Below are 20,279 nucleotides of genomic sequence, written 5' to 3' on the forward strand. Positions count from 1 at the left end.
CAGATCTCCAGATGCATTTGAGATATCAAAAAAGTACTCCAGAGTGTTGTTCAGCATGGGGGTGAGTAGAAAATGAAGGCTAATCATGTTTTGGGTGTACTATTCCTTTAAGGCGACGCAAATTGATTACAGAGACTGTGATCCACAGGTTGTAAACATACTCTGATACAGTAGGTGGCGACTCGATTCGCGTTAACCCCCGCCCCCTAAATTTGATGGGTGAGTTTGACAGATCTTTTTAATGGTTTCGATGCACTGACACAGGACCACAGGACAAATGCACACTGAAATAATTATATATATTTTTTTAATAAAATGAAGACTTATTTTATTAAATTAATGACACATTTATATATTTAATTCCTTATTTATTTAATGAATTACACATTTAATTAATTGTTTATCGCTGTATTTATTTATTTAATTGTGGCACTTTATATTAGTGACGTGGTTTTAATTAATGAATGACACATTTATTTATTTAATTCCTTATTTATTTAATGAATTACGCATTTAATTAATTGTTTATCGCTGTATTTATTTATTTAATTGTGGCACTTTATATTAGTGACATGGTTTAAATTAATGAATGACACATTTATTTATTTAATTCCACATTTAATGAATTATTGACACATTTAATTATTTATTTAATGCTGTATTTATTTATTTATTTAATTTAAAATTTTAATTTTTATCCTCCATATTGCATACTTCTGTGTCCAAGTATTAGATTAAGGGCATACACTCATATGAAATCAAGATATTGTGGCTTTCTTATTCCTATGCAGAAAATTTTTAGGAACTGTTCTGTTTTCCACATACATTTAAAGATATGCATGTTATTAAATAAGAATATATATTTTTTTGAATTGATCTGTTATGTTTTTTCTTCACAGAAATCCTGCGTACTAACAGAGGTGTGTTGACATTATCTATCAATATTACACCATTATTTACATATTTTTTTATTAAATTCTTATTTATTATTAATTATTTATTGTTGTTTTATCCTAAAGGCCCATAACAAATAAAAATTGAAGTTTGAATATTACATACTGTAAATATTATCCTCTGGTAAATGTATGTTGTTTTACAAAAGTATCTTTTCTTCAAGTAATTTTACTCTAATTTAATTCTTAATCCATATTGCCCTTTTGAGGAAACAAAACCTGGTTTGTCTTGTTTATATTTTTTTCTGCCGTCGAAAACGAAAACCAATAGAAGATATAAAGGTTTAAATGAGTAGAACTCAAAATCTGTACAAACTCAGTGTTGCCAACACCCCAGCAAGAAAAGTCACAATTGACTGTCCTAAAAGGCGCTAGGTAACATCATTACCTAATTTGCATACTCAGTGTCATCCAGCTGCAGGAGATTCTTAATCCCTCCAATAGTTTTTTTTTCTTTTTTTTTTTTTTTTTTACAATGCAGTGCAGAGGGATAGGAGAGCTGGGAGGAAGAAACTTGTGGAGTTTACGATTTTTACTGGAACAAGTAAAGATAAAGAAAAACACATATAATTCAGCCATTTAGTTCCACACTCCATGAATGCACCATTAGTTGTTTGCCATCCAGCAAAAACTTAGAGACCTGAGGAGCAGAAGGTGAGGTAATGAGCAGTTGTTTTATTTGAGACTATCGTGTTAGTTAAAAATAATTTTCATGAATCAATTTTTTAATCTAGGGCGGGATTAGCGGCAGTTTTGCACATGAGCATTTCATTTGCAATCTGGATTCTAAATGGAAAGGTTTACTCTCTCTCTGCATGATGACAGTGGACAGTGAGAGGAAGGGTTAGGATTCACTCGTTCAGGAGGACAAAATATGATGTGTTTGTGTCATCAAAGTTTCCATTAACACAGAAAAAAAGATTCGCTAAATTGGGCACTAGACTCTTTTTTAAAATAACGTAGGTAGAGGGTTCTGAAAAGGTGCGTAATTCAGCAACAGAGGCGCTAAGTTGGGGCTTTAATTAAGATGGATGAAGTTGAAATGTTGGAAGTTACAAAGTTCTTCACACCTCTTCAGTATTTTTGCTGTTTTACTCACATTTAGATTCTTTTTTTGTTTTACATGATACTCTGTATCATGCTAATTTTTCACTTTTGTAGTACGTTCTGTAAGTTTATCTTAATTATTTAATATATTCACTACCTTATCCCTGGATTCCATCTGCATCTAGGTCCGATTTAACCTGACTCTGCCAGATGGATTTGCTCCGCATATCCATCTGGAAACCTTCTGTTGAAGTAATTTTGGGAAGGGCCGAAAATACTGGTTAGCTGATTGGCCTTTGTTAGTGATAGACGGGCCAAATAAACCAATCAGATCAACGAAGCATATGACGTACTAACAGAGCGACGACGAAGAGGAGCCAATTGATTGATCAAACTCTTGCCGAAACCAGTCGGGAGAAGAGCAAAAACATCTTTTCCTCTGAGAAAAGCCTCCAGAGCAGTGTTTTGCTCTTCTTTCAGTGAAGAAATACTCTGTAATTCCGATAAAACTTGCTCGATAGCCACGCTAACGCCAGTTTCATCGGCTGAAGCCGCCATGTTCTTTAGACTGAACTGTCGCGCTTCTCGTTGCGTCACACCTCAACCCGCCTCAAAGCCAACACTGATTGGATGTTCGTTTGGTGAACGGCTCCAAATTTTCTTTAACGAAGAGTGGCCAGACCGATCTGCGAGTGAAACCTTGAAAGCTTGCGGGATCAGGATGGTCTCACGAGGCTAGGTCCGTTTATGAACCATATGCAAAACCCTCAGGTTACTGCAGGCTCGGACTGGTAATCTGTGATACCGGTCATTCGCCCAGCGTGCGAGGACCGGCCCTCCTTAAATCAAACCGCTCCCAACATTTACTCTCTGGCCTCACCTGCCTATGACAGTAAACAACTCAAGGAGCTAAATAAGTAATACAATGTTAACGACCTAACTGATGCATGCAGTATATATATATATATATATATATATATATATATATATATATATATATATATATATATAGCCCTTCCTTGTCATGTACATCCTTGTGACGGTTGGCATATGTTTGGCGAATATATGTTAGAATATTTTACAAAACATGTTGCGGTGAATTATGGGGTTTTCACATCTGTTTAGATTATTCCATTTCATTGCCCAAATGCCACCAAGCGTTGCAGTGAATGCTTACACACCGCTGAGTCCATAAATGGGACGGTGTAGATTGAAAAATGCCAGGGCTGAAAGACGTTCCCAGTCCGAGTCTGGTGTACTTTGTTAAGAAATATCCTGTTGCAAATTGGACGATTTTTCTGTTCAACATGCAAAAAGGGAGAGCTAAAACTAACTGCTTCTAAGGCAGTGGCAAAAACTGGGAAATATTCCAAAACACAAAACATGAAAAGTGAAATTCCGACTTTGTAGTCGTCATGTTTCTCATAAAAAGAAGTCCAAGCACTGATTGTCTTTATAAAAGTTTGTGGAACTGAGCCTATATATTTCTGAAACTGTTATTGTGAGGTACTTAATTTGATCTATATCCACTCTTACTTTAGTTAAAGAAGAAACTCTCCGACATCATGGCTCCAAAACCTGCTTCTGTGACCTCAATGACTACCGCATTACCCAGCAATATGACATCAATACATCCTAGTGAGCCTCCCAGTGCCTGCTCCTTTCATGCTGTGTCACCCGAAGATGCTCAAGAGTTAGCAATGATAATGGAGTCCATTGCATGGCCTGAAACACCACCTTTACTATCTAACCTTTCTCTGGAGAACACCAGTGATCCTGCCCACAGTACTTTTACAATTCTCCCACGGAATGGAGGAGGAAGCTGGCAGATAGGGGATCAATTAGAGGTTTTGATAAAAATGTTTGACTTCAATGGTCGTCCTAAAAGGTCTGGTGGAGATGTCCTGTATGCTCGCCTTGCAAACCGAGCTCTTTATGCAGGTGTGGCGGGGAAAGTGTTTGATCATCGCAATGGTTCCTACACTGCTGTATTCTCTTTACTCTGGGAAGGAACTGCACAGGTTGAGGTAAGACAGAAAAAAAATCTTAAGAGGAGTTAAAATAATGTGTCTCAGCTAAGGCCTCCTTTTCCACTGTTGTCAGTTGCATAAACTTTGTTTCAAAAAAACCTGGATGACTGAGAATCTTGACCAGCATATTGCATGAACATTGTTTCTCCATAGAAAAGGCAGTTTACAACTTTGAATAAGGAATATGTCAAACTCATATGTAAAAAGTTGAATTTGGCTCTTTAATCCTAGACATTTACAGCAGATGTGAGTTTGTCACGTATTATTTGTTTATTCAATACCAATCCGCATTTATTATGGCACAACACCCGAGAGCCACAGTTTTACTCATTGGGATCAAATGGGAGCATATGGTGCAGTAGTGGACTCTGCTCTGAGTGGAAGGGCAGTCAAGATTACTTCAATAGTGCATCAACAACTAATCCAGGGCCCTTTTTCAGAAAGCGTTGGAATCCTACCCTGAGTAGTTAGAAGATACTCAGAGTAGTTCTACCTCTCCCTATTTTATTAAAGCAAATTTAATAAGCATTATTCATTTGGAAAAGGTACAACACCTAACTGCACTCTAATCACTGCATCATGACAAACATTTCTGTATATATAGTGATTGCACTCAATCCTCAACAGGTTCTTCCAGAAAAGGACTCACCATTACCATCAATTCCCTGTGTAGATCTTAGCTAAAAACTAGGAAATACTCAGTTGTACTTCAAACAATAAACAAACTGTGACTGGGCATTTTGTTTAAGTAATTTGTTGTAAAATATTTGCTCTGGGTTATATTTTTCTTGCTTTCTAAAGCAGATAAACCATAGTATGCAAGAAATTACCCCAGAATTTAATCTGGATTGCCACAAACCCTTCTTAGTGAAATGGGGCCGAGACAGTCACAGGATAACCCTAGAACATCTAAATAAAACACTGTTGGAGTCACTTGCCTCAAGCTGAGTGTTCAAACTGTAAAAGCAAGACAGACTAGACTGCTAGCCCAAGAAGCCAAAATTACTATTACATAAAAAGTAAAAGTCAGTGGCAGTTTTGCACGATAATTTTTGGAGGGACTATGAAACTAAAAAGATATCTCAAATACAGTTAGAATTACCCTGCAGTAAATGATAATAAACAGTCTGTGTTATAATTAACTTTCTTTTAATAACCACACAATGTGGTTTTGACCAACATTGATTTGATTGTTCACTGAAGCCATCTAGTCCCTATTGGGGAGAAATTTTTGGCTTCAGGTTATTTTGAAGTATGCTACACCCCCTAACGAGTATGCCTGGATAGCTAATCTTACTGGTAATATCTCAGTTTAGAAATGAAAGGGTGCTAATCGTAGACAGTTGGACTGTTAATTTTAGGAGATGGACCCTTTTTGATCTCCTCTGGGTCTTGTAGGAAGAGTCCTAGAACTCTTAGTTTGCTGGTGTAAAATGTCCCTCTACAAGTTTTTACTTTAATTTTATCATTGATGCCAGTAGCAAACATGGTTTTATTTTATTCTTATTTGTATTTTAAAGGTAACACTGGTTCACCCCAGTGAAGCAGTTACTTTGTTGGAAAAAGTGACCAGAGAGGAGCCTGGCAGAGCATATTCTCTAAGTGTCTTTCGCTCAGGCTCTGTCACAGAAACTGTTAGATGCAATGTGTGCCTTGAAGGTCCCAAACAGAAGCTGTGCAACTACACTGACCTCCACACTGGTGAGCCCTGGTTTTGCTACAAGCCAAAGAAACTGAACTGTGATATGAGGGTCACCCATTCCAAAGGAGGATTCACACAAATAAAACAACCTATGGAAGATCAGCTCTTACAACTGTAAGTACAATATTGATTCTATACTATGTGTGTTATGGCATCTTTGGACACAGTATTGGACACAGTATTCTCTTTTTCAAAAGCTGTCCAAATGTCTTGGAGCAAACTTAAAATGAGCTTAAACAATCTTTTTTTTTAGAAATTGAGTCGTAAGTGTTGAGTGTGCATAGAGGCTGCTGAATGTAGTACTCATTGTTTTCTTTGGAAAAAACATTTACCTGCTAATTAATGTATTTCTGAGGGACTCTGCAAGTGGTCCTTGGCTCTTGAAAAACTCTTCTGACAATTTCTTTAACCTCTCTGTCAGAAATCTTGCGAGGAGCACCTGCATGGTGTTCAATAACACCGGGTACCTTTGCCCCAGCAATCATAGTCTTACGACTACATGACATGACAAAGACAAAAGCTTCATTATGACATGTTGATGTCAAATATTTCCTTATCCATGACAGTCTATCATGTATTTGCTCTGCTTTGCCATAGAGGTGTCAACATGAAAGTCTCCATTTCAGCATCGGGGCCTGCCAGCATAGACATTTTACCAAAACCAAAAGGTAAAACTCTGCATGATCATACGGCCATAAGCTATATTTTGTGGTTTTAACTCTTGAATTTTAATGTCCACAACTTCGGTGGCTGCTGTGAAAAGAGAGACCTGGTAACCAACTACGAATTGCAGAATTTGTTGTGATCAGTGTTGTTTTTGTCAGCCATCTTAGATTTAGTCTAAGTTTTCGTCTTCAGGACAAAAAAAACTAAGGCCTCTCTCAGTACGGACTCATGTCCTCGCCAAGTATGTTCTTGAGAAGAACACAGGAAAGTCTGGACTTGGTTAGAACAGGAGCACGCAGCATAAATATGGGTCATTTGTAACAGAAACGTACTCGTGACGTCACTACATGCTCGGCTAGTCTGGAGCTGCATTTCACCTACTGTTATTAATAATCTCTAGATAGTGATAAATTATTACTATTATAATTTAGTGGGGAATAATAATGAACACAGTCAGATAAACACAATTCAAATGAACATTTTGCCAAATAAAAGCAAAATCGCCATAACAGCCAGCGGTACTTCACACACGGCTGTATTGAACAACAGAAAAGAAAACTTAACTTTCAATGGAGCACACTATTGAAAGCTGCTGCTGCAGTGCATGCTGGGACAGCTGTCAATCTCAAGAACGGACAGGTCTGCTTTGATGCATACTCGGTAAAAAGCGAGGGGCGAGAACAACATCCGGGGAATTTTGTCTGTTCTCGGCCTTTTGTTCTTGTGAATTGGAACAGTACTAGGGCTGAGGATGACGTTTCACGAGTGCACAAGCACTTCAGAACGCACAAGTACACATATTGAGAAACGGCTAAAGACTAAATCTAAGATTTTTATGAATTAATTCCCTACTTTATAAAAAGTGTTGAAAAAAGAAATAAAAAAGCTTTGTGATATATATCATAAAAGTAATATATATAAATACAGGGGTCAAGTACAAATACTTTGTTACTGTACTTAAGTACACTTTTTAGGTATCTATACTTTACTCCATTACTTATTTTTTTCCCTATCTCTGACTTCTACTCATTACATTTTCACATAAGTGTCTGTACTTATTCCATTCCTTACGTTTTTAAAACAAATGTTACTCGTTACTCTTGGCTTTGGTTTAATGTTTATAAATATTTATTTCCCGTAATGTGTGCCATCCAATGCAGATCATTGGCTCCATCCACATCTATTGGAAACTAGTGTTACTGGATGAGTCATATAACACAAACACTCGTTGGTTAGATAAAGGAAATCATCAGAAGCAAGCAGGCGTTCTTCAAACTGCAAACATGAATTATCTATGCCATGCTTCAATGTCGAATTCAGAAAAAGATTTTGAAATGTCTGAAAGGTCGGACACAGGCGAGAGCGTATCGGGAGATGGAGACCAACAAGACCTCCCTCATCCTTGGTAGTCGATAAACTAAGCTTTCAATTTATATAGTGGCATCTGGCTGTTTTTATATCTTATATCTTTATCTTACATTCAGATAAAAATTCCTAAATATAATTTTATGTACAGTTTATTAATATTTTGAAGTGTACAATGGTACATTTTGGAAATCTTTTGAAAAAACACTTTGTTATACACAGAAATATTCATACCATGGAAATGAACACTTTCATTTGACCTGACTCATTTTTATTCTAAAAAAAAAAAAAAAGTTGTATTTTGGTACACCAAAATCACAGGTCCGCCTGCCTAGTGTCTACTAAAACCTTTGTTGAAAAAAATATGCTTCAACCAATTCAGTCCAAATTAAAAATTTGTATAATTTTGGAGCTACACTTGATTTAATCAGATATGGAATTAGAGGCAGAAATTGCTCCTAAAACCCTCTAGGCTCAAAGGGTGAGGTTTTTAATTTGTGCATGCCCTATTGAGTGATCCAAAAGCTCTGGCAAACTATCATGTGAACTCTCACTCCATTGATTTGTTGGGAATAAACAAATCAATGGAGTGAGAGTTCACATGATAGAGCTGAGGTTACTCAGGTGAAAACCTGCAAACATTGATACTCGCAAATTGCCACCATTTAAAGAAACAACGTCATACTCCCAACATGCAATGCCGAAAGAAAGAAAAAAAAGGAAGAAAATGAATTGATTTTCTGTGGTTACCTTCCAGGTGGAGCCAATGAAAACTTAAAGACTACTCCTGCTGGTTATTACTACCAGGGTGTGTGGCGAGCACTGGACGGCACGACAGTCCATCAGTTTAACAACGCTACAGCAATAAGCCAATGTTTGAAAGGGAAGATGGTCCACCTGTATGGGGATTCCACCGTCAGGCAATGGTTTGAATATTTAATTGCAAATACACCAGGTAACTGCCCAATAAAGATGCCCATCAGCAGTTTAAACTGGTTTAAGTTGCAGTCTAATTTTCTCTTTTCAGATCTCCAGAAGTTTGACCTGAAAAGTCCACCAAGAGCAGGACCCTATATGGCCTTGGATTATAAACGCAACATCTTAGTGACATACCGCTGCCATGGCACTCCTATCTTTTTCACTCCCATGTCAGTCAGTGAGACATGTTATATTACCAGTGAATTGAGAGGTGTGGTTGGAAGCACCAACACTGTTATAATTATTGCTGTCTGGGCACACTTCAGCACTTTCCCTGTTGAAGTGTACATCCGGAGATTACTGAACATAAGGAGGGCAGTGGAGCTATTGTTGAGCAGAGCTCCAGGTACACTGGTCATCATTAGGACTGGGAATCCCAAAACGCTGAAAGCTTCCGAGGCACGTATCGGCAGCGACTGGTATTCCTTACAGCGTGATAAGATCCTCAGAGCAATATTCAAAGGGGTGAAAGTACGACTGGTAGATGCCTGGGAGATGTGCTTGGCCCATCACCTGCCACACAGCCTCCACCCACAGCCTCCCATAATAAAGAATATGATAGATGTGGTTTTGTCCCACATATGTTCCCCAGGTGGGGATTCTAAACCTGCAACTAAAAAGTCAAAAGAAAAAAATTAACAAAAGAATAAGTCTACAACCACACAATAAAGCAGCCATCTGGTTAAACTCTACTTATCGTTGTTTCTTTGACACTCATTTATTTATTTTGCACCTATTTGTTTTCTTAAATCGGTTTCATTGGATTTCCTTGTTGTTGCTTGTGTATGTTCCTTGACTCCCCCCTCTCCTGTATTGGCTAGTTATGTTCATTATGTTCTTTGTTATAATGGACAAGTGGAAATGGATAATACCTATATTTTGACCTCACTTGCTTTTGGGTTAATTCTAGCACCATTTACAATCACTTGGTCTTGTGTGTATTCTTAGTGAGGATTTTCCTTTTATTTAAGTAAAATATTTTGTAAAATGCTAACTCTGTGACTCATTGTTTTTATACATATATGGGGACATTTTACTGACATAATGGAAAACTTGTTTGAAAAACTTTGGGTTTTTATTGAAGTCAATTTTTATTTATTTATATGTTTATTTTTATATTTATATAATTTATCTATATGATGGTTAGGGCAAACACAAAAGATGCACCTCAATTATGAAAAGTTGCTTCAAACAACAAAAAATCCTTTAATATTATCATGAACAAAACATTTTCCATATAATTTTCCAATAAAAATTGAAGGAAGGATCATAATCTTGATGAACTGACTGCACAGATGTTTTCAGGTGGACTTTCTCACTTAAAAACATTAAAACTACTGATCACAGCAAATATAGCTGTCATTGTTACAGGCAAAGGATAGGGTAGCTCCGCCCAACTTGAATCAGATCAACTTTTCGACCGCGCAGCTAGAGTGGCAGAGATACTTCAGCGGCGAGTCAGAACTAAACTTGAACAAGCATCAAAAATGAAGCAGCACATTTAAACAAATGGGTTTTTAACTTTTACTTAAAAGAACTCAGGCTATTAGCACTTTTACAGTCTTGTGGGAGTTTGTTCCAGACCTGTGGAGCATTGAAACTTAATGCTGCTTTTCCACGTGTGGTTCTACAGTGAGGAAAATAAGTATTTGAACACCCTGCCATTTTACAAGTTCTCCCACTTAGAAATCATCGAGGGGTCCGAAATTGCTATTGTAGGTGCATGTTCGCTGTGGGAGACATAATCCAAAAAAAAAAAAAAAAAATTTGCTAGAATTCTCCCCCTCAAAGTCCATTTATGATCCTAAATTTGATGCACCTGTTTTAGGTCGTTAGCTGCATAAAGACACCTTTTCACCCGTTCCAATCAATAAGAATCAAACTAATAACATGGCCAAGACCAAAGAGCTGTCTAAAGCAGTGTTGTTGTTGTTGACAGCCATCTTGAATTAGTCTTCAGGACGAAAACCTTTATAGGTCTTAATAACTTTTTAGTCATTACGGTGTGTGATTTTTTTAGTCGTTTTTAATTGACTAAAACTTAGAAAGGTTTTAGTCAGTTTTATGTTGCACAAAAGTGAACCTTTACAATTTCAAATAACAACCAGATTCTTTACCAGACTGCCAGCTCTTGCCTAGATACAATTGCTGAGTATAGAATGCTGCCGTGCAGTTCATCATTGCTGTTTGGCAGAAAACTTTGATTTATAGTATTCAAATAAACTTTTTTTTTAAATAATGCTCTATTTATAAAAAAAAAAAAGTGTCTCACAAAAGTTGTTAGAATAGCAAATCTAGCTGAACACATCATGTTGGTTAAAATAGCAGACAGACAAGCTACCAAACTGTACAATAAAGAAATGGTTTTAGACGTATAAAGTTTCCATCCTAAAGCAAACACTTCCTGATATACTATGAATTATGCATTACACACAGATCAATAAAATTCATTCATTCATTGCTCCAAAAAAGCAAATAATAAAAGCATTCTTCTTTGGGAAGTTTGGCTTTAATTCTGAGAATTTACCCCTCGGTTACTGCTGCTCAGGGTTCAAACGAGATTTAAATTCACCAGGTTTTGATATAAAAAATAAATAAATTGCCTTGTAATGCCATTGCAATCCAGACCTAAATTGAATGAATATGCTAACTAAAATGTTGAAATATTTAAAGGAAACAGAGAAAATGTTTTAATGACAATAGAAGGAAACATTTACATCGTATTTAAATAGATGGAAACGAGAACAATGAGAGAGAAATATTCAAAGTTCTATGTACCTTTTCACCTGGCTCTTTATCCAAAAACAAATAGAATTCAATGAAATATTTTATATGTACCGGTATATAATTTAGGGATTCCTTTTGGTAGACATTAAAAAATGTTTAGTATCACCTCTTGTGAGCTGGAAAAATTTAAATCCTGATAGTTAGACAAAGGGTTTTTTTATGCTTGGCAGAGGATGATCAGCCAGATCACTGAGAATTTTATGCTAAGAGTATTAGAGTAGATTAGATCCCTCTTGGTTTTTTATTTTTCTTGCTCTAAATGTACAGTATGTTACTCAAAGAATACAAAAAAAAAGGGCCCTTGGCTGGTCCCATACAAATCCTTTTTAGACATCAATATTTGTACTAAAATATATTTTATGTCATGATTTTTCGACAATAAGATCTAAAGAGAAGCACCATCTCCCTGTAATTCAGTGAAAGGGTGGAGTCAGAGTAAAAAAATGGTCACTCCAGTGGCTGGAAGTTGAGGGAAGTGGGCTGCCATTCAGCTGGCGTTTGACTGGGAAGGGCTATTGTATATTTAGATCTACCTTAACCTGAAGGTAATTTCTAAACTCCACTTCAGGTGTCAGTGGGTAAATAAATTTGTATTTTTCACAATAGATGCCCAATCTGGGGCATGTTTAGTCTAAAGAGTCAATGTTCCTAAAACATTTTGTAAAAAGTGAAGGTAGCAAGAGATAGGAAAGGTATGTTGGCAATGGCCCCTAAGAGACCATGCATCAAAAAAATAACAAAAAAATCAACCTCTGTTTCACATGCACAAACCAGTTTTTCCTACCTAGTGTTGCTGATGTTTGATAAGTTTGCTTGTCATTCTGGTAAAGTCATGTGTTAAATGACAGATTTCAATGCTCCCCTTTGCTTGGTAGAACAATAAGTCTGAAAAGCCACTGTCTTTGGAGCAAGTCACTGTAACAAAAGATAAAAAAGGAATGTGAACACTGTACCCTAAACAAAAGATCCAATAAGCAGGGCCAAATGTATGTTTTGTAACTTTCATTGCAAAAAATATAGAAAGCAGCTATAGCATAAATATTCTGATTTAGAAAGCAAAATTAAAATAATAGTCTCACCCTGAAAAAACTGATAGCGATTTTTGAAAAACCAAAACAATTTAAAGGTGCAGTAGGAGATCTTTTCTGACACATTTTTTACCATGTGGTTCTCCCCACAGCCGCTTAGAAAACAGTGAAATAGAAGGTCTTGAAGTGAAATTAAAATAAATGTTCCCGGCTACATTGAGAAATCAAGGAAAAACCCCAACCAATCACAAAAGACGGTCCGCTGTACACGATTTGTTCCTCACATGTTGATCGTGGTCGTCTGCTTGTCCCTCCCCCCTGACACACGGACGAATTGACCCTCCAATGCTTGTGCAGGATGCCATGGCTGTTATGCTATGTTTACACCTATTGTGACCAGATTTGGGTTTCTGAAAAGAAGGACACTTTTTTTTTGGTGGGGGGGGGTGGCTTCTGGGGTCACTGACTGGACCTGAGGGGTTGGTCCAGGAAACCGGGAACGGAAAACAGAACACGACCCAGTGATGATATGCTTCCCCACTGGGGCTCCCGGTGTCCAGGCTACCGTCACTAGGTCAGGTTCGGTAGCTCACAGCTCGGTTCTGCTGCACTGTAGTCGAGCACACTCCCAGACGATTTTGAAATTCACCCCAGACATTTTTTTAGGAATGAAAAATACCGCAGTAAGAGCAGCAAAACCTATATTTACCAAGCTATATTTGCTGTGATCAGTGGGTAAAAGGTAGTTTTAATGTTTTTAAGTGAGAAAGTCCACCTGAAAACATCATCTGTGCAGTCAGTTCATCAAGATTATGATCCTTCCTTCAATTTTTATTGGAAAATTATATGGAAAATGTTTTTTTCTTGATAATATCAAATGGTTTTTTGTTATTTGAAGCAACTTTTCATAATTGAGCAGAGCAGCAAAAACGCGCGTGCTGCTTCATTTTTGATGCTTGTATAAGTTAAGTTCTGACGTGCGGCTGTGGTGGCTGTTTTGCCGACAGATTTCGGCATTCTAAGTTAATTTAGGCATTAATAAACTGTTTCAGAGGAGTGATCATAGCGCTCTGCATCATCAGTGCTGCCTGTCTCCATGCCAACAGCTGCTCCTGATGCACTAGAAGCACTGAATACAGCATGTGCTTTCATGTGTTTTAAAGGGGTTTGAAGGGAGAGGCGTGGTTGTAGTTCAAAAATATAGCTTGCTGGAGAAATGTGGAAAAAATAGTAACAATTTACTTTTGCTAATGGTTAGGTTTAAGGCTAAGGTCTCAATTGGGTTAGGGTTAGGGTAAGGTATGCACTGGTAATGGTTAGGTTTAGGGTTAGGTTTAGAGTTAGGGTATAGAAAGGGTTGAGTGAAAATCAATGAAAATCAATAGGAATCAACACATGGTCCTCACCACATATAGCAAAATGTGTGTGTGTGTGTGTGTGTGTGTGTGTGTGTGTGTGTGTGTGTGTGTGTGTGTGTGTGTGTGTGTGTGTGTGTGTGTGTGTGTGTGTGTGTGTGTGTGTGTGTGTGTGTGTGTGTTTAACTGTCTAGCCATCATGGTCCTCACCATAGTGGGGACCATTTTTCCAATTTCACCATCAAATAAAGGACCAGTTGTTGCAAAGGGAGGACATTTTGCTGGTTCTCACAATTTACTTTTACTAATGGTTAGGTTTAGGGCTAAGGTGTCAGTTGGGTTACGGTAAGGGTGAGGTATGCATTGGTAATGGTTAGGTTTAGGGCATAGAAAGGGTTGAAAATTACTGAAAATCAATGGAAGTCAACAGGAGTCAACACATGATCCTCTCTACATATAGCAGAACCAGTGGCGTAGCCAGAAAAGAAATGCTAGTTGTTCCCAAGAAAATACAGTTTTTCCTTTTTTTAAATGTATTAATTCAAAAATAATACACTAACCATGTATTTTAATAGAACAAATGCAATCGCTGGTAAACAAAAAGCGGCACAGTGCCCATAGAAGGACACATCATAGCGTGAGTGCGTGTACTCATGGAGCCATACTGTTATTATTATTAACTTCAAAATAATACATTAACCGTTTATTTTAATAGAACAAATGCAACCCCTACTACACATTAAGTGACACGGTGCCCAGAGAAGACCAGCACATCATGCATGTTACACATATTAGGCATGGTTAACAAACCCATTTAACCAGTATCTGAACAAAACCACTGTTGGGTTAAGAGCGTAACCTATTTGCTGCTATATTTGCACTGCAACTGAATTCACAGGGCAAGGCGGCATGGCTTGGCTTTGAATGCATCAATTATCTCATCAGTCCAATTCCTCAGCGAGCTAACTTTCAAGCATAAGCAGTGAGATGCTATTCAGTCTGTCTGTGATCATACATAAGTGTTCTGATCTTCGACTTAACAACCAAGAACAGACGTTCAGCAGTGCAACTTGTGAGTGGAAGTGTTGCCAATACACGTAGTAAGCTGTTAATTCTTGAAACACATCTTTATTACATGAATCTAACACTTCTATAATGGACAATAATCGCAGTCCTCCGTCCATTTTCTTTTTGACCAACTGCTAAAACACATTCAGCTCGGATGTGTCAATCTAAATGCCATAATGCCCACTTGCCTCACGCAGTGCGTCCAGCTGGAAACGTGCACCTGACGCAGGCACGTGGGAAGCAGCGGCCTTCAAGATTCCGTACGAGTCATGTCAGCTACCTGCAAAGGATCATATTCTACAGTGAGTACAAATCCATTCACTCCTGAGCGGTGCGCACCCACTGTAAACGTTACATGGGGGCTGCCTTCAGCAAGCCTTGAAGGCAGCTTTCTCTTCCGTGCGCCTGGTCCTGAACGCATTCTGTTTGCTGGAGCACCCTCTCAAATTCACCACCTGCTCTTTTGAAAGTAGCAAGTGTTTCTTTGAATGCCTCAATCATGTAGATACAATCAGTCACTGACAGAGATGGTGACTGTGCGCTTATGGTTGCAAAATCACTTGCACTGACAATCTTAGAGAATGGAACGAGAAGAAAGATTAATCTTTTGGTCTGTAGATGTTGCAGTACAGATTTGGCTTCTATTCTAGTCTGACCTGACCCCTCTGCAAACTTGCTCAGTGTCTCCTATATCACGTAGTACAACTTCAAAACACGGTTCACAGACTGTGATTTTGAACTCCATGGTATGTCTATGGCGTGCGTAAGCTCCAGACTGGGTGTGGCTGGGTGAAGTTCTTGTTGCATTTGTAGTACACACTCTGAGCTAAGCCACACAAAGATGCATTTCTGGAAGATCAGTTTGTCAGAGTTCAGTGTGCAGTATCGATGTTCTGTTAGACACCCGGACCATTCTGGATTATTTTTACCCTGCTGCTGCTTCCATCTGCGATCATGCAGAATGAGTACCATTGCAAGGGAGGTGGGCTGCATGATCAAACAGGACGCAACAAAACGGCTGATACTGCTTAGCAGATTATAGCACAATGATGCATTTTAAATGTCTGACTACTCCCTAATTTTTATGTAGTCTCATTTCGTTGACTAAAACTCACACCCATAACTTTCAAGTTTTCGTCAACAAAGATCTCGTTATAGTGAAGAAAAAAAGGAAATTCAACAAAATACATTTGTCATCCTGATGGTTGATGAAAACAACACTGGAAAGGAGGCACAATCAGAAGCCATTCTATGGCACTGATAACTGCTAATAACAACCATTTATTCGGATGATAACATGCAAAGTTACTTCAAACCGCCATTTAGTATTTTAATGCATAATATAACAGAATCAAGCTGAGGAGGAAGCCCATGACATGATGAACAGGTCCTATCTATTAGAACAATGTTTTTCAGAGTTCATTTTCACCTGCTGCCAGGTCATTCTACATAAATAGAATACATTGATCAACTAGCATTCAAGAAATAAACCAGTAATGTTCATTCATAGCAGATGCTGTGAAACCAAAAACTCACGAGTTCCCAACCTTAGGCTAGATGAATTTAGTTGTGGATTTGAATATGAATTTTTTTAAACCTACTTCTTGAAACAGACCCTAGCCCTCTGATCTAATCATTTTTTTTCTTTATTAATATCACACAATGTGCTCAGTTCATTTTGATTCTACGTTAGCAATACTGGTTACATCGTCACTCTGGACATGCACAGCAGTTGTTTTTTTTTTTTGCATGGCGCCTCATGTGTTTGTTTAAATGTCCTTTGAACCCAACTCTCTTCCCACACAGGTCGCAAAAGAAAAGGTGTGATTCCTGTGTGGATCACCATGTGTGCGTTTAAACTTCCTTTATCGTAAAATCTCTTCTCACATACGTCACAAAAGAAAGGTTTGTGTCCTGTGTGGGTCAACATATGTCTCTTTAAATTTCCTTTATTGGAATATCTCTTCCCACATAGTTCACAACCGAAAGGTCTGTCTCCTGTATGGACCCCCATGTGTGATTTTAATCTTGATTTGTCTCTAAATTTCTGCCCACATAGGTCACAAAGGACAGATTTGTCTTTGTGGATCAAAATGTGGGTTTTTAACTGTTGTGTTGTGTGAAATTTATGTCCACATATGTCACAAGAGAAAGGTTTTTCTCCCGTATGGATCCTCATGTGAAATTTTAAACGAGTTTTATCACTACATCTATGCCCACATTGGTCACAAGCGAAAGGTTTCTCTCCTGTGTGGATCATCATGTGCATCTTTAAATGCACCGGCTGCTTAAAACTCTGCCCACATATGTCACAACAGAAAGGTCTTTCTCCTGTGTGGATCCTCCTGTGTGTTTTTAAAACGCATGGACATCTTAATCTCTTTCCACACAGGTCACAACAGAAAGGTTTTTCTTCAGTGTGGACCACCATGTGTCTTTTTAAAGTTACTTTGTTTTTAAAGCTCTTTCCACATAGGTCACAACAGAGAGGTATGTTTTCTGTGCGGATGCTTGAAGAACACATTTCCGAGGGTACCATGTCTTTCTGAAGATTTTGATCTAATTGTTGAGAGAACTCAGAGGAGCCAGAAAATCTCTTGGCAAGGTTTCCATGTGACTTGTGAGCTTTGGGCTTTTTCCGGGGAAAACCCCGGTCCTTTCTTTTCATTCTAGATGCTAATAGGTTTTTTGGCCCAAACATGGATTGATTCACATCTTCAGTCCCTGAGGAAATGGACCTATCTACATGATCTCGTATGCTCATGGATTCTTCGCCATCATTCTCATCTGGAGTCTCTCTGCCTGTGATGTGGTCTTGACAAAGTTGTTGGACCACAGAGGAACGTTTATCAACTTTACTCTTTGTCGGAGTAGCAGTTTTTGGAAACTTCAAGGTATAAATCTCTTCGGAACTGAGCTGATCTCCCCCCAGGCTGGTGCAGATTTCCTCCTGTTCCTCTTTTATGTGGACAGCCTCTGGGTCAGGCTTCTTAGTATAATGTCTGTGGTCTTCAGGAGGTTCTCCTTGAATCATCTGCTGAACACCTGCAGCAAACATTGAAACACAAATTTAATATAAGAAAGTATTTAGTCCTCATCCTGGACTGACTCACTTTTAAACAAAAATAGGTAGGTTCCATGATTACACCTAATTCTCTGGTTTAATTAATACTTTTATTTTTTGTACTTCAAAATTTTTTTTTTTATTAAAATAAAAAATTGCAACATTGCCTCTGGACTCGCCCAGGACAGACTCCATTGTATTTTAACCAGTATTCTTTTGTGTTTATTCTATACAGTGAATGATTTATCACTCAGGCTGGATTCACCCTTCCTTCAGTAACACTTGAATGAACACAGGCAGATTTATTTGGTTTGCTATTAATAATTCTGCTAATAGCCATAATCTAAACTACTCAACTTGTGGAGACAGCTGGATTTAAACAGCCAAACCCTGCTGAGTAAGCAAATTACAGTTATAATCAATCAACTGATAATAATGAATTGGTTTTACACTCGATTTGAATGACCTATTAGTTAACTATAACTTTCAGTTCTAGTTATTTAATATATTCATTATCTTCTGGCGAAGTTGCTCAACACCATTGTATATACACTGTTCACATCTTCATACTTTGGACTGTGTGCTGACATTTGGCATTGATTGTAAATATATAACAATGCTTCTTTACAGCCCTGTCTTTTTGGACCACTTCTTAGTAACATTCCCCCGAAAGACAGCTTCTCTTCAGCAGATCAGTATCAGCAAAATGCATTAATAAATTGTAAAGAATATGAAATAAATAATGCAGAGGGCATTTGTGTGGCCTGCTTTAGACAATGCAGCACCTCCGAAAAGAAAAAAAAAAAAAAAACATTTATAAATAGGAAGCTAGCTGCCTGGTTCAATTAAGACCTGCATACTTTGAAGCACAATACAAGAAAACTGGAGAGAAAATGGCACTCTACATTTCCACAGGAATCCTACCTAATCTGTAGAAACAGTCCACTGCTGTATAAAATTACCCTCGGTAAAACCAAAGCAGTGTATTTTATTTCATCAACAGAAAATAAGAATAACCCTAGATCCCTGATGAACCATCCATTCCCTTAGAAGTAATTACTTTAAACAAGATCATTGGCACCCCTCTTAATGTGCGTGGTTCATCGTTTGAAGTTGAGCCAACTTTAGACAGTAGGCAAAGTTGATTGGCTAATGTTTTGCAGGCACCACCAAGGCCAGAGTTTTATGATCTTTATTTTATTTTTTATTTTTTTTGGATGGGTGGGTAGGGAACCTTAAGGTAAGAATGCCATCCATGAATTAAAAAATCCTTTTAAATACCTTTAATGTGGTCTTGATAATGGTGTTGGACCACAGATTGATGTTTGTCATCTTCGCTCTTGATGGGAGTAACAGGTTTTAAAAACATTATGGCGTCTTTCTCCTCTGTGGAACTGAGCTGATCTCCCCCCAGACTGGTGCAGTTTTGCTCCTGTTCCTCCTTTATATGGACAGCCTCTGGGTCAGGCTTCTTAGTATAATGTTTGTGGTCTTCAGGAGGTTTGTCTTGAATCATTTGCTTAACATCTGCTGCAAACATTGAAACACATATTTAATATAGGAAAGTATTTAGGCCTCATCCTGGACTTACTCACTTTTAAATAAAACCAGGTAGGTTTTATTACACCCAATTCTTAAGTTTAATTACTACTTTTCTACTTTGCATTTCAAAATCATTTTGATCAAAATAAAACAATTTGAACTTCAATTTTTTTTTCGCTTAAAAAAAAAAAAGAAAAAAAAAAACCTTTTGGAAAATGATTAAGAGACAAATGTCCTACCCATTATATGGTCCAATCAAAAAACAATGTTATTTCAATTTAAAAAGTTGCTATAAACATAAAAGACTGGACTTCTATAAAATACAACATTTTCAATCAAAGAAAAGCAATGGTCAAATGTATTTTTTTAAGTCTCAAATATACTTTTGCATTCAAATACTTTTTTCTTTGATTAAAAAGTTTGTTGTTCATTGAAGTCAAGGTTTTTTTAATTGAAAATATATTTTTTGATCGAAGCAATCTTTTTTGATTGAATGATAAAGAAACAAATCTACCTTCATACTTTTCTATGCTTCAGGTTTAATTTTGATTTGAATGTCGGATGATTTTAAGATTTTTAGACAATGCAGCCCCTCTGAAAAGAAATTACTAATAGGAAGCTGGCTGCTTGGTTCAGTTAAGACCTGCATACCTTAAAGCAAAACAACAAAACTGGACAGAAAATGCCCCTCTAC

At 37.5% G+C, this 20,279-nt stretch overlaps 1 protein-coding gene across 1 annotated transcript; it reads left to right on the forward strand.

The window, feature by feature from the left end:
* Positions 1 to 798: 798 nt before the first annotated feature.
* LOC119792927 (NXPE family member 3-like) lies at positions 799 to 9,735 on the forward strand. Its single transcript, XM_038299777.1, has 6 exons — positions 799 to 920; positions 3,542 to 4,027; positions 5,551 to 5,846; positions 6,330 to 6,400; positions 8,521 to 8,718; positions 8,791 to 9,735. Exons 1-6 carry the CDS (start codon positions 840 to 842, stop codon positions 9,378 to 9,380), a joined length of 1,722 nt encoding a protein of 573 aa, XP_038155705.1. The 5' UTR covers positions 799 to 839; the 3' UTR covers positions 9,381 to 9,735.
* Positions 9,736 to 20,279: the final 10,544 nt, after the last annotated feature.

The sequence above is a fragment of the Cyprinodon tularosa genome, unplaced genomic scaffold (assembly GCF_016077235.1).
Source record: "Cyprinodon tularosa strain WSP-4 unplaced genomic scaffold, ASM1607723v1 ctg434, whole genome shotgun sequence".
In the NCBI taxonomy this organism is placed as follows: Eukaryota; Metazoa; Chordata; class Actinopteri; order Cyprinodontiformes; family Cyprinodontidae; genus Cyprinodon; species Cyprinodon tularosa.